The 24339-nt window shown below is 40.4% G+C and overlaps 1 protein-coding gene across 1 annotated transcript in view; it reads right to left on the reverse strand.

The window, feature by feature from the left end:
- astn1 (astrotactin 1) overlaps positions 1 to 24339 on the reverse strand; it is a 402453-nt gene that overhangs the window by 321883 nt on the left and 56231 nt on the right. The window contains exon 2 of the mRNA XM_078264989.1: positions 3546 to 3727. Within this exon, the coding sequence (XP_078121115.1) occupies positions 3546 to 3727 (182 nt within the window). The remainder of the gene's footprint in view (positions 1 to 3545; positions 3728 to 24339) is intronic.

Below are 24339 nucleotides of genomic sequence, written 5' to 3' on the forward strand. Positions count from 1 at the left end.
CCTTGTGCAAGGTGTCAATGGTCGTCTTTTGGACAGCTGTCCAGTCAGCAGTCTTCCCCATGATTGTGTAGCCTACAGAACTAGACTGAGAGACCATTTAAAGGCCTTTGCAGGTGTTTTGAGTTAATTAGCTGATTAGAGTGTGGCACCAGGTGTCTTCAATATTGAACCTTGTCACAATATTCTAATTTTCTGAGATACTGAATTTGAGGTTTTCATTAGTTGTCAGTTATAATCATCAAAATTAAAAGAAATAAACACTTGAAATATATCAGTCTGTGTGGAATGAATGTATACATTATACAAATTTCACTTTTTGAATGGAATTATTGAAATAAATCAGCTTTTTCATGATATTCTAATTATATGACCAGCACCTGTATATATATATATATATATATATATATTTTTTTTTTTTTCTTTTTACAGTTTGGGCCATCATTCCTATTGATGACATTGCATTCACCAATTGTGGGAGCTAGGGTTCTGCTACTCCCAACTGAACCCCAAGGGTCTCCACAAAGTATTGGAAGTCATTACGGGGGCAGGTCAGTTTGCTCTGTGAAGCTATGGTCACTAGACAAGTTTCCCCTTTTTCTCTTGCTATGCCAATCATTTGCCTGAGTATCTAAGTTGGCAGCGCCAGTCCAGTTCAGCCCTAAAGAAGCAGAAAAATGGCAGGGTTCAGGTCTTAGGCCTGTGCAGAGCTCTACTAGAAATGTGGCTACATCACAAAAGTCAGACTCCGCAAAATGTTTTGGAGCTTTGGTAACCAAAAAGCATGCAGTGAAATGCAGACAGTGTGAGAAATTTCGGACTGAATTCACAATGTGACTGCTGTTACAACCCACTTCTACAAACCAACAAATCAGCAGGCAAAATGCCATGCCATTTTCCAAAGTGCCATTTTTGAATAAAGTGACAAAGATGGCATGCCTCACTCTCATAAACATTTTTCAATTTAGTTGTACATTTTATGCTGAGACCTCAAGCAATTGAGACATTCACATCACCCACTGCTTTATTCCTACCATTGCTGGCTGCTGCTGTCCTTCAGTCTCCCAAGACATACAATGGAAAGCGGTCCAGTGACAGGTGTGCGCTTAAGCTAAAAGCCCATAGAGCAGCCTTCACAGGACCCTTTTTGTATCCACAAGGAGCTGAACAAGTGACACGGCTCTGGATTTATAGGTCGGGGCCTCCAACAGGGTGGCAAGCTGCAGCGGGGCTTGGGCAGCACAGCGGCAACACTGCTTCCATCTGTTGTCACGGTCTGCTCATATCTGCATGCAAATCCTTCTCTACCCACACCTTCATGAAAAAACACTCTTGTGGCGGTGCTACCGGCGTAGCTCTTTCAGGATGAGGAATTAACAGAGCAGGGAGCACAAAGACACGGACCTCAGGTTGATGGGATGTGAAATGCAGATAGAGCGGGGAGTACAAATGTGAGATTAGAGGAAAATCAAAGCGTTAAGAAGCAGAATCTCAGCACTAGCTATGTCATTTCCAGATCAAAAATGCTGTCACCCCTCAAGCCTGTGCAAACAGTAGATCGGCTTGATGTTTGCAAATACATGCAAAACATGCAGAGGGGTAGTCAAGGACTGTTATTTGTTCCAAGGTCTCAAGGTTGGGGACATTCAGCGGGTGTCGAAGCGCGGCTCCCTGCCTCCATTCAGCAGATGTAGCTGCTGGCAAAAGTCTTCTCAAGCTGACTAATCATTTGGGTATGCAGCTATAATATGCTTTCAATATCTCAAAATGCATATCATCCATCAAAGCACAGTTTCAATGTCTTTGGGCAGGAAAAGGGCACTGGGAGAAGGTGTGGCATATCTCAGATCTAATAAATATACATTTCCTCAGGCAAGAGGAGAAAGGTGCGTGATCGAAGGATATATTTCCCTACTTTGCCGACATAGCAGATAAGGTTTGATACAGTGCAGGCATGCAAAAGTCTACATTCTGCAACCGAAATGTAGAACTTTCTTAACATATGTTGTCTCGCTGCTATAGTCTGTACAATGTCTCTCTGACTGAACATGGGTAAAAGCATAAATCCATTTTTATTTTGTAGTCAGTAAAAAAAAACAAAAAAAAAACACTGCTCCAATACAGGACAGTGTTTTCCTAGGTTTGTGGAAGACGTAGGTGCATTTATTTTGCTGGGGGTTTAGGGTCCTCCCTGAAGAAAATGTGATGTTTTTCAATAAAAGAAACACATGCGATTTCACATTATTTTGTACCATTATAATTTCCCAATGTGTGTTTAAAATGTTGGGGAAACTAGAGCAGATACTGTAATTAAATAACACTCAAAAAGCTTAAAGTGCTCATATTATGCGTTTTGGCTTTTCCCCTTTCCTTTTTTGTGTTGTATATCTTTTTTGTGCATGTTATAGGTTTACAAAAACTGAAAAAGCCCAAAGTCCGCCCCAAAGGGACTTACCATCTCCAACAGAAAACACTGTTCACAAACTGCTCCAAACAGCTCTATTGTAGTCCAGCCTTTACTTCCGTGACATTTTGCGTCACTTTGTAACACACGTTATAATGCTCACCTAACTGCTAGTGGGGCACACCCTCATACTAAGCTAGTTAGAGCGGAGGCCCTAAGACACTACGGCTGAATCTCATCACCCTTATTTGATAGCTCCTCGGCTGAACCAGAAGCTGTTCGGTCCCTCCTCAGTGAAGGCCGTCTCAATGCTCTTATTTCTGCCCCGAGGACCGTTTTTAAGCCCCAAAAATGCCGTCGCCGTCTAAACGAAAGGCACATCTGCTAAAATATTTTGTCGTTTTCACCCGCGAGAGTATTCGTGTAAACAGGGCCTAAGCCTTATAATGGTAGGGAAAACCATGCAGGAGTCCACCTTGACTTCCTCCGTGTCTTTACACTTGTACTGTAACACATCCATTACAATATCAAACATGTCCGTGCCCTGTGGCAAAAATCTGAAAAACAGGCTAGAGTCCATTCTAAACAAATCTGCCAGTGAAGTGACAGAGCTTTTTAAAAAGTTTTGAGTGACTACATATATCATCTACATTTGGACAATAAAGAGTTTTTATACCAGTGATACAAATGTGAGACACAGAGACGTTTTGTAAATGAAGCATTTTTGCAGCCATCGTACCATGACAGACATCGGCAGGATTAATCTGCTCCCTAAACCCTTTGCTCTGAAAAAAAGTGTGCAGTCAGCTGTTTCATTTGGAATAAACAGGGAAACAAAAACAAAGGGGAAGGCACATGTTATCTTATCTCAAAGATGATATATCTGCAGATGTTTCAGCTTCAGGGAAAATAACTCAACACTAAATTAACTTTATTTCTTTAAATCCACATCTCTATGAAACAGCAAGAGAGAAAAGCAATTTCTTTCCTTTGTCATTTTAATTTTGCAAATGAAAGATTTTGGCCAATTAAAAAGTTCTTTTGACTGCATGTCAAAAGAAAAGATATTGTAATATTAGACTTCAAAACAGTTTCCATTTTTAGCAGCTTTGTGAACAGTCAGCCCCGGAGCAGAGAGTCTTACCATGACAGAGATGTGCAGGATGCGGAGCTCCTCCTTCGCCGAATCGTTGGCCGGGTCTTCGGTCGGCTCTGGGGGGTTCATGCTGCCGTCCTGGTGGTGGATGTGGAAGAGCAGAGTGCCATTCTCCAGCCACTGCTGCCTCCAGCGCACCAGAGGGATGTCCTCTGTATTCCCAGAGATCTCTGCCAAAGACAACAGACAAACAAAAAGGACTAAATGTGAGGCCGTCTGCTGTTTCAGCACAAATTGTCAACATCATGAAGGAGATCAACTGGAATTTCAGCCAGGAAGAGACAGATCTCCTGGTGTTGTTTTTGTTTAAATAAATAGTGCCACGCAAAGATTTCATTCAAATACCTCAACTATTCAATGAACTGTCATAACATGTACAGATAACTATGTTCCCTAGAGCAGTGGTTCTCAACCTTTACGAGTCACGAGAACAGAGCTGGCCCTCTTCACCAGTCTGTTTAGTCTTTCCCTGTCCCTCTCTGTGCTCCCAGCTCCCCAGCAGGCTGCTGCATAAAAGATTGTGGACGCAACCACAGAGTCATAAAACGTTTTTAACAGAGTCCTGCACACACCAAAGGACCTCAGCCTCCTCAGCAGGTGGAGATGGCTTTGGCCCTTTTTTGTACAAAACGTCTGTGTTTTTGGACCAGTCCAGTTTATTGTTGAGGTGAACACCCAGGTATTTGTATGTCTCCACCATCTTAATGTTGACACCCTCGATTTTCACCTCCTGCGAAAGTCAATCACCATCTCCTTTGTCTTGCTGGCGTTGATGTGGTTTGACTCACACCAGTTGACAAAGTCCCCGATGACTTCCCGGTATTCCTGATCATTCTCCTCTGATACCCTGCACCACCAACATGTCAACGTTTTCACATATCCAGTAAAAAATACCTCAACATCTACTGGACGAATTGGCACAAATGTTGTACAGACGTCAATGGTTCCCAGACGATGTATCCTAATGATTGGTTCTGCTACCAGACGCTTAGGTTGCTAGGGTGTATAAATAAATAGTGGTCAATTGCATTTCATGGGTAGTCAGTGTCAGCTATCACCACTGCATATACATCAAACCCCTCTACAAGCTGCAAGAGTGTATATCCATGTTAAGAGGTACAAAACAATCCCAGGAAATGATGAAACTCAAGAGATAAAGATGAGTAAACAGTGATTTTATGGAGGCAGTGGAGCATAAGAAAGATTGTGCTTCGTGTCATACCTCAGTTCCTCAGACACTGCACTCCTCGCTGTTTGAAATATTAGTGATGTATGCCAAAAACATGCACAGCGCAGAAATGGAAAACATTATAAATGCATGACAGAGCTTTATGGGTGATTCTCTGTTATGTAAGTGTGAAGAGTAGCAAAGATGCATGAGGCTCATAAGTCATGAGAGGTAAGAGCACTGAGTGGAAGACATAAATCGAAATAGAGATCACTGAAAGTGCAACCGGGACTCCAATGTGTAGCAGGTCTCAACTCTACATTAAAATGCAGTAATCGAAATGCTGTTGAAACAATGTTTATATGACATGCATTAAACCAAATTAGAATCAACCAAGACGCTATCTAAATGATGAAAAGGGTATTAGAATTGGGACAGACAACCAGAAAACATAATAATAAACATAATGCTGTGGCCGGCGCGGAGACATATTGAAAAGGTAAGGACTTTTTCACCAGGAGGACAATATGTTAATAAAAAATAAAAAAAATGGCAAACTTTTCCCAAAATACTGCTGAAACAGGAAACAGACACTAACAAACGTGACAGTTATTTCTCCTAAAAATAATATATGTGCTACATTCTCACCTGCATAGTTATCGTAATAGCTATTCAGTGTATTGTCGTTATTGTATTACTGGTTTATAGTTTTATGTTGTTGGAAGCTGAGGCCCTCATTCCCTTTCAAATTTCTAATGAGGAATGCCAACTTTGCAGGATGGTACACAGTGCACACCCCGTATACTGTTTATGGATTACTTTGCACTTTCTGCCACATAATATGACTATTACACTAATTGCTAGCATGAACTAGTGCTATAGAGAAATTGATTACCCAAATACAGTATATTGTGCCAGCTCTGCTGGAATACAAGCTATCAAATAATGTAACGCTCATTTTACACACAGATGTCACAATGAACTTAACAGAAGCAGTGAAAGCACAATGCAGATCAGAAAGGGATGGTGGGGGTGCACTGAAGGGACACAGTCCATTAGCGTATAGTCCATAATTGATCAAAGTCCATACTATGTGCTCGTTTATTCGTGCTGCGGCTCAGCGATGGTTGCAGGGCAAAATCACGGCCTGTAAATAATAATGAGGATTAGGATTGATCAAAAGAAAAGAGCCCAGAACTGAGTGACTCAAGCAGTAAGTTAAGGCATTTGTGTTGGCATGGGAGATGAGAATTAGGACAGTAACAAGAGTGAAAGGCGATGGAGCAGTGAAGAGGTAAGAAATGAAACTCTCAAGACACCCAGCTCTTACTACAAAAAACCTACTTATCACTGCAAGGCCTTGTGGAGAGATCTATATATAAACACAGGCTACATGCTCCACAAGACCATTACACTGATTACTGCCCAATATGTAGTTGCAAGCAATATTTTACTGCTGATCACAGGCTGTTACACAGTGTGCAAAACTTCAGGAACATGTGTCGAGTTACACCACTTTTGCACCTGCACAATGTGGGTCTCAATTGATTCAAAGTTATAGGTACTTCTGTTTGGTCCGCTTCATCTGGTATCTGTAGTTCATGCCTTGGCATAATGACACAAATGATTAAGGGTCAAAGGGTTGTTACAAACTGGGAACATATTTATTTTCAGTTTGCCATAATTTTACCATTGCTTTTGGGTAACATTTATGCACTTACTGTAGTATCCGAGGTTCGTTCATGTTAAAATTGGTAACATTTTACATTGAGTACTGGTTACATTTTAAATTTTCTCTGCTGATTGGATATCACCTGTGACACAGCCACTAAACGAGAGACACACCCACCAAACAAGAGAAAACATAACTCAAAGCCGTTGCGCACCATTCCGAGGAAACATGTCGTTCAACATGGAAACCGTAGCAACACGGTGCACACCGTTTTGAGAATGACATGCCAATTGTGTTGACGATGTCAGCACTGGCATTACTGATCCGAACCAACTGATGGGGTTTGTTTGTATGTAGAGATATTTCATGTGTTTGTTTAATGCATTTGAGGGGTAATTGGGGGGAGCTACTTACCTCGTAAAGTGTCCTTGAATTGTGTGGAGGAGCACAAAGTGTGTCTAGCTGTGTGGAGATTTTGTAATGTTAAATGTTATGTATGCTCACCTCTGGGAGATAGTGGTGCGGTCCAGTATAAATTGAGAGCCATATAAAGGCAGGGGCATTTTGCTGCTAAGAGAGAGGAAAGATACCATGCTGATACAAACATGTGCTGAGGAAAGAATTGACTGATTGTACAGAATATAGACGAGAAGCACGTGCTTGGAGTAGATTTTGTCGTTTGCTCAAGTTTTTTCTTAATAAACGTCTCATTATACGTGTATTTGGCCATACTGTAAACAAATATGCACTTGTTGGAATTCAAGAAGTCTGCCTTCCTATCTTTTTTTTCACCCTCTGGCTACGCTACATGACAACAGGGATATCTTGAGCTATGCTGAATCATTTATCTGTTTCTGGTAAGTTGCCCAACTGTGGCAAGACTTGATCACTGTATTAGATCTTTTATTTTTATTTCCATATCATGCCAAGTATTTAACCACATAGGATTACATTGTTGTAGGTAAACCTCATCAAACTATTATGTTCTACATGCAAAGCTAAATAAAAACATCAATCATAACATACATCTAGCTACAAAACTTCATAAAATATATTCATATACACAACTTAAAGTGCTCATATTATACTCATTTTCATGTTAATAATAATAAAACATGGTTTAATTTTCAAAAAACACCATATTTGTGTTGTACTGCACATTGCTGCAGTTCCTCTTTTCACCCTGTGTGTTGAGCTCTCTGTTTTAAAGGTCCTATGACATGCTGCTCTTTGGATGCTTTTATTTAGGCCTTAGTGTTCCCCTAATACTGTATCTGAAGTCTCTTTCACCCTTCAGCCTTGGTGCAGAATTACAGCCACTAGAGCCAGTCCCACAATGAGCTTTACTTAGGATGTGCCATTTCTGTGTCTGTAGCTTTAAATGCTATTGAGGAGGAGAGAGGGGGGGCAAGGTGGAGGGTGGGGGTGTGGCCTTGACCAACTGCGACTTTGCTTGTTTGCAAGCCATGATGTCTCTCTCTTTCTCATGGGCGAGCCAAATTCTCTGGGCGGGCAAAGCAGAGAAAGGGGAGGTAACCTTCCTCCTTATGACCTCATAAGGAGGAGATTCCAGATCGGCCCATCTGAGCTTTCATTTTCTCAAAGGCAGAGCAGGATACCCAGGGCTCGGTTTACACCTATCGCCATTTCTAGCCACTGGGGGACCATAAGCAGGCTGGGGGAACTCATGTTAAAAAAACTCATAAAGTGACATCGTCATGCCATGGGACCTTTCACTACAGAGTGAAACATCACACTTCTGTTCCATCTTTTTTGGGAGTCGCACATGCGCAGTAGCTAGGTAAGCACTGCTATAGAGAGACTGAAATATATCTATAGCTATTGGATTGATTGTGATTCAAACATGTATGGTTTTAAGAAGAATGAATCCTGTTGACTTTTGGTGCTCCCCTGACTTTTCATCTCACACCACCATGTGATTGACAGTGTAGGCTCATAGTGAAATGTCTAATGTGTCTAAAACTCTGGTGTATAAGCATTATACCTGCTACAAAAATGATTTTCCGACCAGTCTCAGATGGTACTGTAGTGTTTAGTGCTCATTATAGCACTGAGTGACACAAGTTAGCATGCTAACACTTTAAACTAAGACGGAGAACAACATCAACATTATTCAAAGCCATTGAGACCAATGGTATGAGCGACTTTTAGACTTGTTTTCTTATAACACATAACATATACAATATCCTGATCCTTTTTTACATCTCCCACACTGTCTTGTAGTAGCTAGCTAACTAATGTTTCTAAATGGACAACTCACACTATGTGCACCATGTACAGTATGGAAGAACTTACCTTAAACAATTAATGGTAAGAAGAGGCATTATTAATATTCTGTGCACACACTGTATATACATAAGATTACAATGCAGTCCCTACTAGCGCTCGAATTCCTACTAGCACTCGACAGCCCATTACACTGATTACTGGCAAAGGAAACACTTGCATGCTGGATAATAGCCATAACCCTTATAAAGATTATAACCTGTATACAAACACTTAATGCATTTCCTTTGACAGAGCAGTGTGTGTGTGTGTGTGTGTCTGTGTGTGTGTGTGTGTGTGTGTAAAATTAGTATAACAAGGTTTGGCCTGACAATAACTGATGCCCTCCTGCCGCAGTGAAACAGGAGTTCCCTCTGCCAATAGATGAGATTTAGGAGTCCCGACTGGTTTTAACCTAAATGCAAATGATGTGCCAGAGTGTGACAGGGCACTTTTTAAAAAGTGTTCTCTCTCTCTCTCTCTCGCTCTCTCTCTCTCTCTCTCTCTCTCTCTCTCTCTCTCTCTCTCTCTCCCTGGGGACTAGTTTTCCATGAGTGGGATTAATGAAACCGCCACCTAACTGCACGGAACCATGTACGGTACCACCCAGCAGAGAGGTGGGAGAACGTAAGAAGAGAAAGAAAGAATGAAAGAACGAAAAAAAAAAAAGAGAGAAAGAAAGAGGTGCGGGGGAAGACAGAAAAGTGCAGAAGCAATGAAGAGAGTGGTGGAAAGGGAGAGGCAGAAAAGAGAAAGCGGCCACCCACCAGCTTTACAATGGATCAAAGTAATCTGATTAGGCCGCATTATTAGCGCAGCCCCTCTGAATGCAGATTCGCTAAACCTTTTAGTTTAAAGGAGTTTCAATTCCTTTAGAATTAAATTGACATAGCATCTATCTTAAGCATTCTGAAAGCCTAATCTTTAACCCAAGGATAAATAGATGGCGAGTACCACCACAGAGGATCCCAGCACAAAGCTTTTTCCCCCCCCCATTCACTAATTGATTGACAGAGCACTTGGACTGCCAGAATGTGATAGATTACAGAGAATTCTGAGTGTTCATACAGATTGTACTTTGAGATGAAAAACACCTCTGCTTACTCAAGCACAGGTAATATAATTAGAAATAATCCTCACAGGGAGTTTAACTTACTGCAATATGATAATAACAAAAGAAACTAGAACTGCAAGCAGTTATGATGGGGCCCAAGCCACCCACGCCAGTCGCCCCCAACGCCCCGGGGAGCGCGCGAAAGCGGAACCCGAAGCCGGGCGGCTGGGAGGCAAACGTCGGTAAATATCGAGAGGCGCGAGCCGCGACATCTGCGGTACGACGCCGTTGCAAGCGTAGCGGTCAACAGTTCACCTCCATGCATATACAGACTACCTTTAACAATGATATACGGATAGGACTGGAGATGAAAAGTTCAACGGACACGTTACCGCGATCAGCTTCGTGGGAAATTAAGAATCAATGCCACCGACATAACCAATCACACTATGACAGACTTTCCACTTAGCACCAACTGCAATGTTTAACTGTAAATGAATGTAGCCTACTGGCAGTCTGGCACACGTGGGTGCTCAGCATTTTCATCGGCGCCTATGAATGGTGTTGATTTTGGATTGAAAAAGTGAGAGAAAAGAGTTGCATTCGTCCACTGTGAAGGTTGTAGAAACTTTGTCAGGTGGCTTAAGAAGTTTGTTTGTTGTAAAAAACCAAAGGAGCACGCAAAAGTGAAAACCAAAACCTAACGGTAGGAGGCAAACATCAGTAAATATTGAGAAGTGTGAGCTGCAAGGTCTGTGGTACATTCCCATTGCAAATATGTCATTAACATTGAGTAAAAGGGCCAAAACACATCTACGTTGATTATAGCGCCCCCTTGGCTGATCTTCGCCAAATTCAGTAGAGAGCCTCAGAGCGGCATGCCGAATTAGCCTCACAAGTTTCGTGTTGATTGCATTTACTGTGGCAGAGATAATGCAATTGCAAATTTCCCATTTAAATGCATTGCGTTATTGGCCAAAACAAATAAACGTTGCTTATAGTGCCCCCTAAAGGCCGATCTTTGCCAAAGTTGGTACAGAGGATCGTAGTGGGATGTTGAACAACGATCTTAAGTTCCTTGCTGATAACATTTAATTTGATTGAGATATGATATGATACGTGTGTGGTAGCTAGCTAGGAAAATTAGTTTGGTCGTCAAATGCGAATACTTTAATGTAGAAAAATTCCTTAGGTAAATTTTGGTCACGTCCATCTGGAGATGCTACGTACCAGGTTTCATGCTGATCCGTCGCACGGCCTAGGACGAGTTCGAAAAAGTTGGTTTTGCGCATTGCGAGATATTGCGGAAAGAAATTTAAGTAGAAATGGGTGTGGCCTATATCAAGTGATTCAGCTTGATTCAAGGAACATGTGGATGTAAGGACTTTTAATGTGCAATGTGTAATGTGGGAGTTAAAGACAAAAAAACATTATAGCGCCACCTAGTGGTCCACATCTGTAATTTTTGGTAGGTGTGGTCCATGACCCATTGTCTATCTAGCCTGTAAATTTAAAGTTGTTCATATTAGTGTAAGTAGTAAATTTAGACGTGGGTCCCATAGGCCACGCCCACTTTGACCCCTCAGTAGGTACCCAACAAATTTTGTAAAAATCGGATGAGCGGTTCATGAGATATAAACTTTTTGTACTTGTAGCGCCACCTAGTGACCAATTTTAGTAAAACGCGTGGGGGACCTTCAGAAGGTCATGTCAAACAAGAATCTAAAGTGTGCCGTTGATGGCACTTATTTCGGCCGAGATATGGCAAAGTTGGTGTTTTCATAGTTAGCTACACAAATTTGTTTGTGCGTAATATGCACAATTTTCATCCTATCAAAATTCTTTTTATTAACTTTTTGTCCGGCCCATCTCGATGCTACCTGCCAAATTTCGTGCCGATCGGTTACACGGTCTAGGAGGAGTTCGAAAAAGTAGGTTTTTCATAAATCACGATTTTTCACGCATAAAAGTTTAGGCGGAAATGGGCGTGGCCTATATCACGTGATTCAGTTGGATACAGGGAACGCGTGGATGTATGGTTTTTTAATGTACGGTGTACGGTGTGGGAGTTATAGGGCCAAACACGTTTTTTTCTGCTATAGCGCCACCTAGTGGTGGAAGTGGGTGAATTGTTGCGCCTGAGGTCCTTGCGGAGATTTGGACCATTCCTGAAAATGCCAACCCCCCACCATGTACGGTTTAGGCTGTAGTCTGAGTTTTAGGCGGAGAAGAATAAACATCAGTAGAAAAACAATAAGGTTCTACATCCCTGCTGTAAGAATGGCATAGCTTTGCTATTGCCCGTTCTTGCAGACTCGGGCTTGGACCCCTAATTACAGTGAACTAGTCAGTCTGGTGTTGTTTTAGGGACATGCCGGGCACATTTTTTTGGAGAATCCCACAATATAACACTGTCAGATTTAAGCACCCAGCGGGGAGGTTTTGTTTTGTTCCAGGCAACAACATCACAGTGATGTGTCAGTGGTGGAATAAAATCATTCAACTTATTGGAGAGTGCTTCTGGATACAATGAGGGGCTCAGTGTTAAAGTGGAGCTGCAACAAAATCATACGGGCCCTCTGGGACTTTCAGGCTACAGCATGGCGCTAACAATGTCACCAACGCCTGCTGTTGCTATAATGATATTAATTGGCAATTAACTGGACAATTCATCTATAATTTCAAAAAAGAAAACCTTTGATAATTAACTTCTAGTGTTATCTATCCATGCAGATGGTTTGGATTATTTGGTTTGGTGGAGATTTCTATCTCTGAGTTTTCTACTATATTATCCAACAGGTCCAATTTTTTTTTATTGTTTGGCATTTTATTTAGGCCTTTATTTCTGATAGGACAGCTTTAGACAGGAAAGGGGGCAAAGGGCCACAGGTCGGAACCGAACCCACAGCTGCTGCGTCGGGGACTGATCCTCTGTATATGGCCGTGCGCTCTACCAGGTGAGCTTTCCAGGCGCCCCCGACCTCTACAACAGATATTAAATAAACATAATTACAAAAAACTATTATTGTCTAGACCGAACAAACATACTGTTGAGCAAGGTTATCATGTGACTTTTAATAAATTGCGTTGTTGCAAACGTCAATGTGATTTAAGATTTTTTTGTCATACTTTATTGAACATTAAATTCATACACAATGTCCATACTGAGTTTGTAACCCCTAATTAAATCAAATTAATTAAATTGTTATTGGTGCTATAGTGAGAATTACAATAACCAAAATAATATATACGATATTATAAACAGTAATACAGTAGAAGAAACACAGAACAATAACATTAAAATGATTTCAAAAAGTAAATAAGAGGAAAAATAAAGAGTTGTTCCTAATATAGTAAAGCCCCATAAACATTTATCTGAAAGACAGAAACGATATATATATATATATATATCGTTATCAGCCCAGATAGTCCAGACCTTGCTGTTATCACTTTTTATATTTTTCTTTAGTATGGAAACAGGTTGTCTTTTTTGTTTAGTATTTCATTGTATTGATATTGTGGATATTATTTAAACTTGTCTTCAATTTTGTAAAGCGAGGTGGTGATGGCGAGTGGGGGGGTTCAGACGTTGAGGTGATGTGTTCATGTCGTGAGTTGTTATGTTTTGTTTTTAAAAAAAAGAAGAAAAAAAAAAGGTAATCATAAAAAGTATGGAAATGTTCTCAAGCAAATACAAATGAACTAATACATCAACACTAATGAAAATATAAATACAAGACAAAATGTACAATTACAAAAACACCAACCGTATTACAGAACTTAAACAGAAAAACCTACATCCCAAATGTCACCACAAAATGCAGCTTGTGTCCGGGTTTCCTTCCACATATGAGGTCGTCCTTCAAGCCTGTCCTCTAACTACACCAAAGTAAGGCTGATTTCAGAGGGGGCTGTGAAGTACCGATTTCACACAGTAAACTAGAGTTTAGATTCTCTGCCCAAGCCCGAGCCCGAACTTGACCCACAGGCCGAGTCAGGCCGATATTTCCCGGCACTATCCTCGGACCGGGCCGGGCCCTTGATCAAGCATTTGTGTTTTTTTAATCATTACTTTATTAGTCTAATTGGGTGGGGAGAAAGCTATGCCTCTCCAGCTTCTCCCGTAGCTCTGGGTTTATGTCCTGCACTGACTTGAGTGTCAGGTAAACTGTGCTAAAATCGTGTCTCCCCCATCTGTAGCACTGTCTTCGAAAATTGCGCAACCAGGCCAGATTGTTTGAGATATCTCACAAGTCCTTTATAACGTCAGTTATAATGGCCCACGTATTAAAAAAGTGTTGGGTTTAAATCGGGCTCGGGCTCATAATTCCAGTTTAATGTGTAACGTGCACGGGCTTATGACGGGTAGGGTCGGGCTTGATTTTTTGGGCCCGATCTAAGCTTTACAGTAAACACAGCGTTTTAGCTTTGACAGAGGGTTAGGGGACGACTTTCACATAATGAAACATTTACGTGTTATATCTTTAGTGGATACACATGATGATCTGAATATGTTTTGTGACCTTCTGATAATGTGTTTAGTCTCTTTTATCATCATCATCTGTAAGTCATACCAAAATTATCACCAGGCTCTTAAAGCAGGGGTCTTCAACGTTTCTAAAGCCAAGGACCCCTTAACTGAAAGAGAGATGGAGCAGGGACCCCCTACTTCATATGTATAAAATTAAGTTGAATATTTAACTGGGCCTACAATAACGTGTAGGGCAGCCTAAAGCCTTTGTGCATACCTTTTTAGTACATAGAATACTAGGCTATTAAATTAATAAATGTTGGCATGATTTTAATAATCATCTTTTAATGTTAAACATATATGTGGTACAGTGAATCCTTAGGATGAACTGTATCTGTGGATGGCTACCTTAGTGACTACCTTACGCCAGTAAGCCTGACATCAAAGTTTTTTTTTCACAAATAGGCTGATTTATATTTGCCAATAATATTTTGAATTCATGATAAGACATTTTTGTTTTTGAAAAAAACAAACAATAATTTGGTAGCCCCCCTACAGTAACTCTGAGGACCCCCTAGGGGTCCCGGATCCCCTGTTGAATATCTCTGTCTTAAAGTAAAGAGTTTTACAGGAGCTGAGATGTGGCCCAGGCCTTACAGTGGGGCTCGAAAGTTTGGGCACCCCAGGTAAAAATTTGTATTAATGTGCATAAAGAAGCCAAGAAAAGATGGAAAAATCTCCAAAAGGCATCAAATGACAGATTAGACATTCTTATAATATGTCAAAAAAAGTTAGATTTTATTTCCATCATTTACACTTTCAAATTAACAGAAAACAAAAAATGGCGTCTGCAAAAGTTTGGGCACCCTGCAGAGTTTATAGCATGCACCGCCCTCTTTGGAAAGCTGAGACCTGACAGTGTCATGGATTGTTCTCAATCATCGTCTGGAAAGACCAGGTGATGTCAATCTCAAAGGTTTTAAATGCCCAGACTCATCTGACCTTGCCCCAACAATCAGCACCATGGGTTCTTCTAAGCAGTTGGCTATAAAACTGAAACTGAAAATAGTTGACGCTCACAAAGCAGGAGAAGGCTATAAGAAGATAGCAAAGCGTTTTCAGATGCCAATATCCTCTGTTTGGAATGTAATTAAGAAATGGCAGTCATCAGGAACAGTGGAAGTTAAAGCAAGATCTGGACGACCAAGAAAAATATCAGACATAACAGCTCACAGGATTGTGAGAAAAGCAAGTCAAAACCCACGTTTGACTGCACAATCCATCCAGAAAGATCTGGCAGACACTGGAGTTGTGGTACACCATTCCACTATAAAGAGATACTTGAACAAATATGGTCTTCATGGAAGAGTCATCAGAAGAAAACCTCTTCTACGTCCTCACCACAAAAATCAGCGTTTAAAGTTTGCAAATGAACATATAGACAAGCCTGATGCATTGTGGAAACAAGTTCTGTGGACCGATGAGGTTAAAATAGAACTTTTTGGCCAGAATGTGCAAAGGCACGTTTGGAGAAGAAAGGGCACAGAATTTAATGAAAAGAACCTCTGTCCAACTGTTAAGCATGGGGGTGGATCAGTCATGCTTTGGGGTTGTATTGCAGCCAGTGGCACAGGGAGCATTTCACGAGTAGAAGGAAAAATGGATTCAATAAAATTTCAGCAAATTTTAGACGCTAACTTGATGCCATCTGTGAAAAAGCTGAAGTTAAAGAGAGGATGGCTTCTACAAATGGATAATGATCCTAGACACACCTCAAAATCCACGGTGGATTACATCAAGAGGCGTAAACTGAAGGTTTTGCCATGGCCTTCACAGTCTCCTGACCTCAACATAATTGAAAATCTATGGATAGACCTTTAAAAGAGCAGTGCGTGATAGACAGCCCAGAAATCTCAAAGAACTGGAAGACTTTTGTAAGGAAGAATGGGCGAAGATACCTCCAACAAGAATTAAAAGACTCTTGGCTGGCTACAAAAAGCGTTTATAAGCTGTGATACTTGCCAAAGGGGGCAGTACAAGGTATTAACTCTGCAGGGTGCCCAAACTTTTGCAGACGCCATTTTTTGTTTTCTGTTATTTTGAAAGTGTAAATGATGGAAATAAAATGTAACTTTTGGAGATTTTTCCATCTTTTTTTTGGCTTCTTTATGCACATTAATACAAATTTTTACCTGGGGTGCCCAAACTTTTGAGCCCCACTGTATTTGCGATACACTGTCTATATGAATGTTATATCCCTCTCCTGCATATGTCTGTTTGCATGTGTGGCAACTGTTTGCATGGACAGAGTAATCTCAATATCACCATGGAAACGAAGCTTGAATGGATCATGAAAACCATCACTCAAAAACGGTAGGCCACAATATAGCACATATTGCAATATCTCACATTTTATATTTGAGATTCTTCTTAACGGGATATGAGATTATTGAGAATATGATAACGTACCAAAATGTAATGAATATTAAGGGAAGACTGTTGAGCAGGTAAACTGAAGCTGTCCCATTTACCATACCACATCAGCCTGTTCTCATGAACCATTTGTTCAAAAAGCTACGAAAAGTTAAGCACTGTAATACGTAAGCATTCCATGTTTTTTTTTGCTGATGCACCACATTGACAGCCGATGTATAAGAACGTGGCTGACCGCTAAAACACAGGACTTTCAAGCCAGGGAGCGGCGTTCGCTTCCTGTTTCACCCAGGAAATGCATGTTCCTTGGGAGTGTTTTAATCCAAACCACGATCTTTTTCCTAATTTTAACTAGTCGTTCGTACTTCTGTACGGTTATGATGTCCCAAAGAAAGTGAAATTACAGTCATTCCCCGGCTGCAATGACGGTGCAGAGATGCCGAGAGCGTCGATGCGGAAGACCCAGAAATGCGGACCAATCGAAGCTACTAAGGTACTACAACCGCCAAGTCCGACGCCTGTATCCTTTTGTCATTGCTGATTGGCCAATAACGCGTCACTCCTCTCCATCTCTATAGCGCTGCGTTAATATCTATAGCAACAAGGACACACGCAGCCCCAACACACTAGTCACAGCCACTTAACTAATCTGACAGCTTCAACCCAAACTGTTAGCAGTGTACAGTAAAATGTGCTAATTTAGAAAAACTATTTTCATGCTGCCACCTGTTGCAGTAATAGTCCGGTTATATGCGCTGTGTCGTTCAGTTAAGTCAACACAAAATCTCAGAGGTTTCTGTGAGCAACTCCCACAAACATAACAAAAAAACATAATGAAGCATGTAGACATGTTCTACTAGAAAAATGTATGAACCAGAAAATGTACATTTAACTTCCAGTTGCTATCGTCAGCTTTTGGTAAACACAAGTCAAATGTCTTGGTCCTGATCAGTTTACTTGACCTACTGTAATTTTTTTCACATGTCCACAATTATTAAAAAGAAAGAAAAATAAGTCCACATAAAAATCCTGCATTTTGAACAGCCCTCAGACAATCTCTAACATATTTTTGTTACATACTATAGACAAAAAATGCCAATGCAGCAGCCGACATATTTGTTTCTCATTTGCTATGACAGTCCTCAACGTTCATATTGACTATTCTAAGTACAGGACTATTTCCTATAATATATAAATGTAAAAAAAAATTATGATCAATTGAACTACTTCTTTACAAACTACAGTTTATCCATCTGCCCAGTGGCTGTCTGTTGTTCGCCAAGACAAACATGAATCAATCAAAAAAGCATATTTCACTTAATTTACTTGTCACTTTTTTTCAGTATGAACACAGTAGATATTCAAACCCTGCATATAATTACAATGTAGCATGAAATTAGGGCACATATGAGCATGGTGTGACTTTGACTCTCTGACTGTAAGTAGATTTTAGGAGTTACTTTTTAGCAGTTTGATTTCACCTTACAACATAATTTATTTCACCACGTACTGATTCTCTGCTGATACAAAGGACAGACACATGCAGTGATTTATTTGGATCAAGGTGTTTTATCTTATGCTGAGTTATTACACAACCCATAGAAACCAGTTTTCCCCGAGTCTGACAACATGCAGGTCGGGGTTATAATGCACTGTGCTGTGAATTTTAATTTGGCTCCATCTGTAATCAGCATGCAGTCCGTTCTGCTGCTTTCAAAAAGAAAGAAATAAAAACAAATAAAGGTCCAAAAAGCAGTTTTAAGGGCCTCTAAAGAGAAAACATGTTGAGTAACTACTGAAGTCTTGATATTGATTTTTACAGCCAACTTCACAATAAGCAACTACAGGTGAACTTCAGAACAGCTGAAGATAGCAGAATGAAGAGCAACGGTTGTGCCTCTTATTATTGTGAAGCACTCCTCTTATACATCACATATTGCTAAAAATGGCAATATGTGTATTGTACTGTACAGTACCTAAAATAAACCCAAAAATCATCCTGTGCAATATGTGTATTGTACTGTACAGTACCTAAAATAAACCCAAAAAGCATCCTGTGCCTTACTTCACAATGTGGCCAAGTCTCAGTCACGATTTAAGTCCTGTTTGTCTTTGATACACAGTCGTTTCACGAAGTAAGCAGCTTTGCTCAAGTTTTTCAAAGATGTAGTAGAGTGTAGCTTCTTTGAAAATTGCAATAATCTTTTGTTTTGTTTTTCACTTTGATACACTCCTAAGTTTTTCGGTTTTTACTTTTATGAGTTACAAATGGAAACACACTACGTAGACAGAAGTTCTTATTGTGTCCTGATTAAAAAGGACACAAAGTTTGATGATACAAGACCAGGGCTTATCATTTCTTTTAGCAATTTGGGGCAGATAATCAACATCTTACATCTATGTGGTGATTTTATGAATGTGCTACATTGGAATGGAAATTGATTTATTTGAAACAGGGAAAATGCACAAATAAACATTAAACTTGTTAAACAAGAGAATATGTCTTGGGCCAGGTTATAGCAACAATTGCTAATTTCCACCTGTCTTCCCTAGAAACAGTAATGTGTGGCTTCCATGGTTTATTAGCATGTCTCTCTATGAGCGTGCCAAGGTATTCACCCTAGCTAGAATGTAAATACAACTGTTTAGTGGATGGCAGACAAATAAATAAAGCTAGTGGCCTGGGCATCTATCTTTCTTTAATCAATGTATTAAACAACATTTAATGATATTTGAAAGACAAAACTCGGTTCATTTTAAAAATTGACTGTTGACCTTTGGTTTTACAAGGGACACGAACCGCGGTCTCCCAAGTGAAAGTCCTGTTTGTTTGACCCATCCACCAACCCAATCTGCCTCTGGTGCTCTTTACACCTTCCTTGTTTGCTCCCGCGATAATTACTACAGATACGTGAGGTCGCCAACTAACAATAAAAGTAAATATAGGTCTCATAAGCTGCTTGCACAATCAACCTATTCGGTCAATTTTCTGGGTGAGGACGGGTTGGATATTACAGAGTCAGTTTACAGGCTTTAGGACTCTACTATACTTGGCCTGATGTTTCAATATGTTTTGGCTTAACATTTCAATGCAAAGTTACTGTAAAAGATAAGGTTACTGTCTGGAGAAACTGCCCGGCCAGCTCTCACCCTCCATAACTCGGGTGATTATCCATGTGGGCCATAATGATATGGCACGTTGGGAATCGGTGAAGACAAGGAAGGATTTTAACGACATTTTTAGCCTTTTAGAGCTCTGTGGCAAATCTGTTTTTATCAGTGGCCCCTTGCCCACGGTGTCCCACGGTTCAGAGCTATTCAGTCGGCTTCTGAGTCTGAATAACACCTGGCTCCAGTACACCTGCTGTGCCCATAATTTTGGATTTATTGACAATTTTGACTTGTTTTGGAACCGCTCCTCCTATTCCAGGAACAATGGTGTCCACCCAAACAAGCTGGGCAGCTCGTTTTTAGCAGCTAACATACAGCACGCTGTACAGTCCGCCGCACATGAATGGCTGTTTACACCACACACCCCCTTAACAGACTATTCTTCTCTCATTACCACTTCTTTCTCTCAGGACATTGTCAGCAGTGACATCTCCCCCTACAGCCCGTCAGTGGCAATTACACAATTACCACTCTATCGTCCCATACAGACCATTTTAACAATTAGGCCGTCCACCCTGAAGAAACGCTCTGGTGGATCACTTCCAAGATATCTGCGTCCCCTGGCCCGGGCCCCTGCTATACCTAGCAGTGGGTCCGCGCCTCTCAAGATGGAGCTGATAAATGCTTGATCCATTACAAACAAATCTTTTATTCTGAATGATTTGTTTATTTATAGGTGCCTTGATTTCTTGTTCCTGACGGAGACTTGGCAGAAAAACTTGGAATACAGCCCTCTAATTGAACTTTGCCCACCTGACTGTTGTTTATCAGTACTCCCAGGACCTCAGGTCGTGGTGGAGGGCTCGCAGTGGTATATATAGTTGGTAGTTCTAATCCATTTTATTGTATTTTAATGTATCGACCGCCTGGTTCTAACAGGTCTTTTTTGTCTGAATTTAGTGTTTTTTTATCATCCATTATTATGTTGGATAAAGTTATTATGGTTGGTGATTTTAATGATTTCATGTTGACGACTTGTCTTGCACTTTAGCTGCTGATTTTCTTAATGTCACTGAGGCTTTTAATTTTATCCAGCATGTTTCTGGTCCCACACATTGGGGGTCACACTTTGGACCTTGTTTTTACTCTTGGTCTTAATATTGACTCTGTTTGCTCTGAGGAACTGCATATTACTGACCATGATTGTGTTTTGTTTAATTTGTCTTTTAATCCAGATGTATTGCCCAGTAAAAATGTAAGATGTTCTCGCATGTTAAATCACTCCTCAGCTGAGAAGTTTACTGCAGCTTTTGTCCAAAGTGCAGTGCTGTCCTCTCATGCTGACATTAATGAGCTGGTCCATTCATTCAACACAAATTGCATATCAGCGTTGGATAAAGTGGCTCCATGTCAAATGCATCGTGTTTCCCCCGTCAGCTCATCCCCATGGCTTAGTGACTCCATACGCTGTTTCAGGCGTACATGTCGGAGGGCGGAACGACAGTGGAAATCCTCACCAGCTCACCATGTTCACCAGCTATATTACAAGGACCTATTAACTGAATACAACAACATGGTCAAGGAGGCGAGAACAACTTATTTTGCTAATCTTATTTCTTCCAGTAAACAAAACCCTAAAGTCCTTTTTGAAACCATCACCAATATTGTCAATCCTGCTCCCCCTGAAGTGCCAATTTTTTCAAATAAGAACTGCAGTGACTTTCTCAAGTTCTTTGTAAAGAAAATCAGTGATGTCAGAAATGGCATTATCCCTTTGACTACTCCACTTCCGGCTCACTCAATTCGGCCACCAATCATGAACCATTTTGCTCCAATCTCGCTACAAGAACTCACTGATCTGGTTAGCAGTATGAAATCTTCCTCAAGCTCAGGAGATATTATACCAACTTCATTATTTAAAAATGTTCTTGGGTCTGTGAGCACTTGGGTTCTCGCTATACTCAACAGCTCTCTGCAATCTGGTTGTGTCCCTTCATATTTTAAACATGCAAGTGTTCAGCCACTTCTAAAGAAAACCAACCTGGATACATCACTTCCGGCAAATCATTGGCCCATTTTGAAAATGCCTTTTATCTCCAACATTTTAGACAAATTTCAATCTGGTTTCCGTCAGAAACACTCAACTGAAACCACTCTTCTTAGAGTGTCCAACGATTTATTAATGTCCTCTGACAAGGGTCAATGCTCTGTTTTGGTGCTGCTGGATCTCAGTGCCGCTTTCGATAGTGGATCATAACATCATGCTTGAAAGACTTAAGCATTGGGTTGGTATCTCAGGAAGCGCCCTGGATTGGTTCACCTCCTATCTATCAGATAGAAGTTTTTCTGTCTCTTGGTCCCTATTCCTCAGAAACTGCGGACCTTTCCTGTGGGGTGCCGCAGGGTTCTGTGTTAGGTCCTCTTTTATTTGCATTGTACATGCTCCCCCTGGGACATATAATTAGCCACGTTGGAGATATATCTTATCACTTCTATGCAGATGACATCCAGCTGTATGTCTCTTTTGAGCCAGAAGACACTGATAAAGTGTTGAAATTGCTTAAATGTTTCAATTCGATCAAGGATTGGCTCGCAAACAACTTACTACAGCTCAGCTACTTACTACCCTAGCTTATGAAAATAAGACCGAAGTCCTTATTGTTGCTCCGGACACTCCAAGACGCTCCAAGATTAGTCAGCTGCTGGGCTCCTTGTCCTCAGCTGTTCAGTCCAAACTGAAAAATCTTGGTGTAATATTTGATAATAACATGTACTTGGATCAACATATTAAATCTCTGACCCGCACATGTTTCTTTCAATTAAGAAACATTGCCAAACTTAGAGGAGCTGTTTCACATTCTGAGCTTGAGATGATCATTCATGCTTTTATTTCATCTCGGCTTGATTACTGCAACTCTATTTTACTCACCTCTATCTCTACAGGACCGTCTACAAATAGTCCAGTCCAATTTTGCTGCAAGGCTGCTGACCAGGTCTAGCAGGATGTCGCACATCACTCTGATTTTATACTCATTACATTGGCTTCCGATTAACTTCAGGATCATATTTAAAGTTTTGGTTCTGACTTATAAAGCTTTGCATGGTCAGGCTCCTGTGTATATCTCGGACCTACTCCATTCGTACACTACGAACAGGCCCCTCAGGTCTTCTAACCAGGGATTACTGGTTGTCCCACGCACCCGTTTAAAAACTAGAGGTGGCCGTTCCTTTGAAGCGGTGGCTCCCAACCTGTGGAATGCCCTTTCTATTGTCTTACATTCTGCAGTCTCTGTTGAAGCTTTTAAAAAGCAGCTGAAGACACACTTGTTTAAATTTGCTTTTGATTCATGTATGTCATTATTTTTCTGGTGTCTTTTAATGATTGTTTTTAGTCTTTTTAGTTTTACAACTTACTATGTTTTGTACAAATGTTTATCATGGGAAGCACTTTGTGACTTTGTCTGTGAGAGGTGCTATATCAAATAAACTTATTATTGTTATTATAATTTGGTTCTACACTGAATATGTAAACATTTAAAAATAGGTTACAAATATATAGTTTCCATTTTTAATTCTCAATCATTTTCAGAAATTGACACAGCCAAGCAGCAACCCCCGGTGCTGAAAAATGAAGCTAAATTCCGTGTTCTAGTATTTATGGTAGCAGGACTGTGCGTATGTGGAATGGACTTAAAATAAACTAGAAATTCCATGCTCATAATAAAAACAAACATGTCACCCTGAGCCTGTGAGGCTCATTGATGTGTTTTTAATAGTTTCTTTGGCAACAATGGAGCCAATGGCACAGAGGAATATATCAGGCTTTGGATACACTGTTAGAAACACTTGTTAGGAGGATACATTCATTAAAAGTAAAGGAAAATATGCTTTAAAAGTTTGAAAAGATTCTGCAATGTGATGTCAACAAACAAACACTATTTTTTGCCAACATGAGGTCTGCAAAACGTTATACCCAAGAAGTGAAGAAGAGAGGCTATAGGCCAGATTATTGTTAAGTCTTGCTTTCTCAGTAGTACTCACTCTGACATTGTAATTTGTAACTTCCTGTTAGTGGAGAAGTGCCAATTCCCAACATAATGTAATTCAGGCATATAAGGTGAATCTATAAAGTGTCTGACATGGACTTAATATCATGATCTTATATCGTATTTTTTTCACAACATCTTGTTTCCCGTTTTAGGCATGCAGGCATTGTGTCTTATTAAAACACTACACACCACATAGTGACAGCAAACACAAGAGGCAAAGCTATGTGCTTGTACTGGGATTTAACAGCAACAGAGAGATATGTGTGAGTGCGTGTGAATTAATGTGTGTGTGTGTGTGTGTGTGTGTGTGTGTGTGTGTGTTAGGGGTGTGGAAATTAATCATTGCATCGCGATGCAGAGAGGATTCTGCATCGATGCAGTAACAGAATCGATTATTGCCTACTGTTTTCAGATTCCGCTACATTCAGAAAGTGTCTTTTTTAAGAGCAGATACAATAAAAAGGGGAGTTTTATATATATATATATATATATATATATATATATATATATATATATATATATATATATATATCTGACT

Source organism: Sander vitreus, chromosome 12 (genome assembly GCF_031162955.1).
Source record: "Sander vitreus isolate 19-12246 chromosome 12, sanVit1, whole genome shotgun sequence".
Lineage (NCBI taxonomy): Eukaryota > Metazoa > Chordata > Actinopteri > Perciformes > Percidae > Sander > Sander vitreus.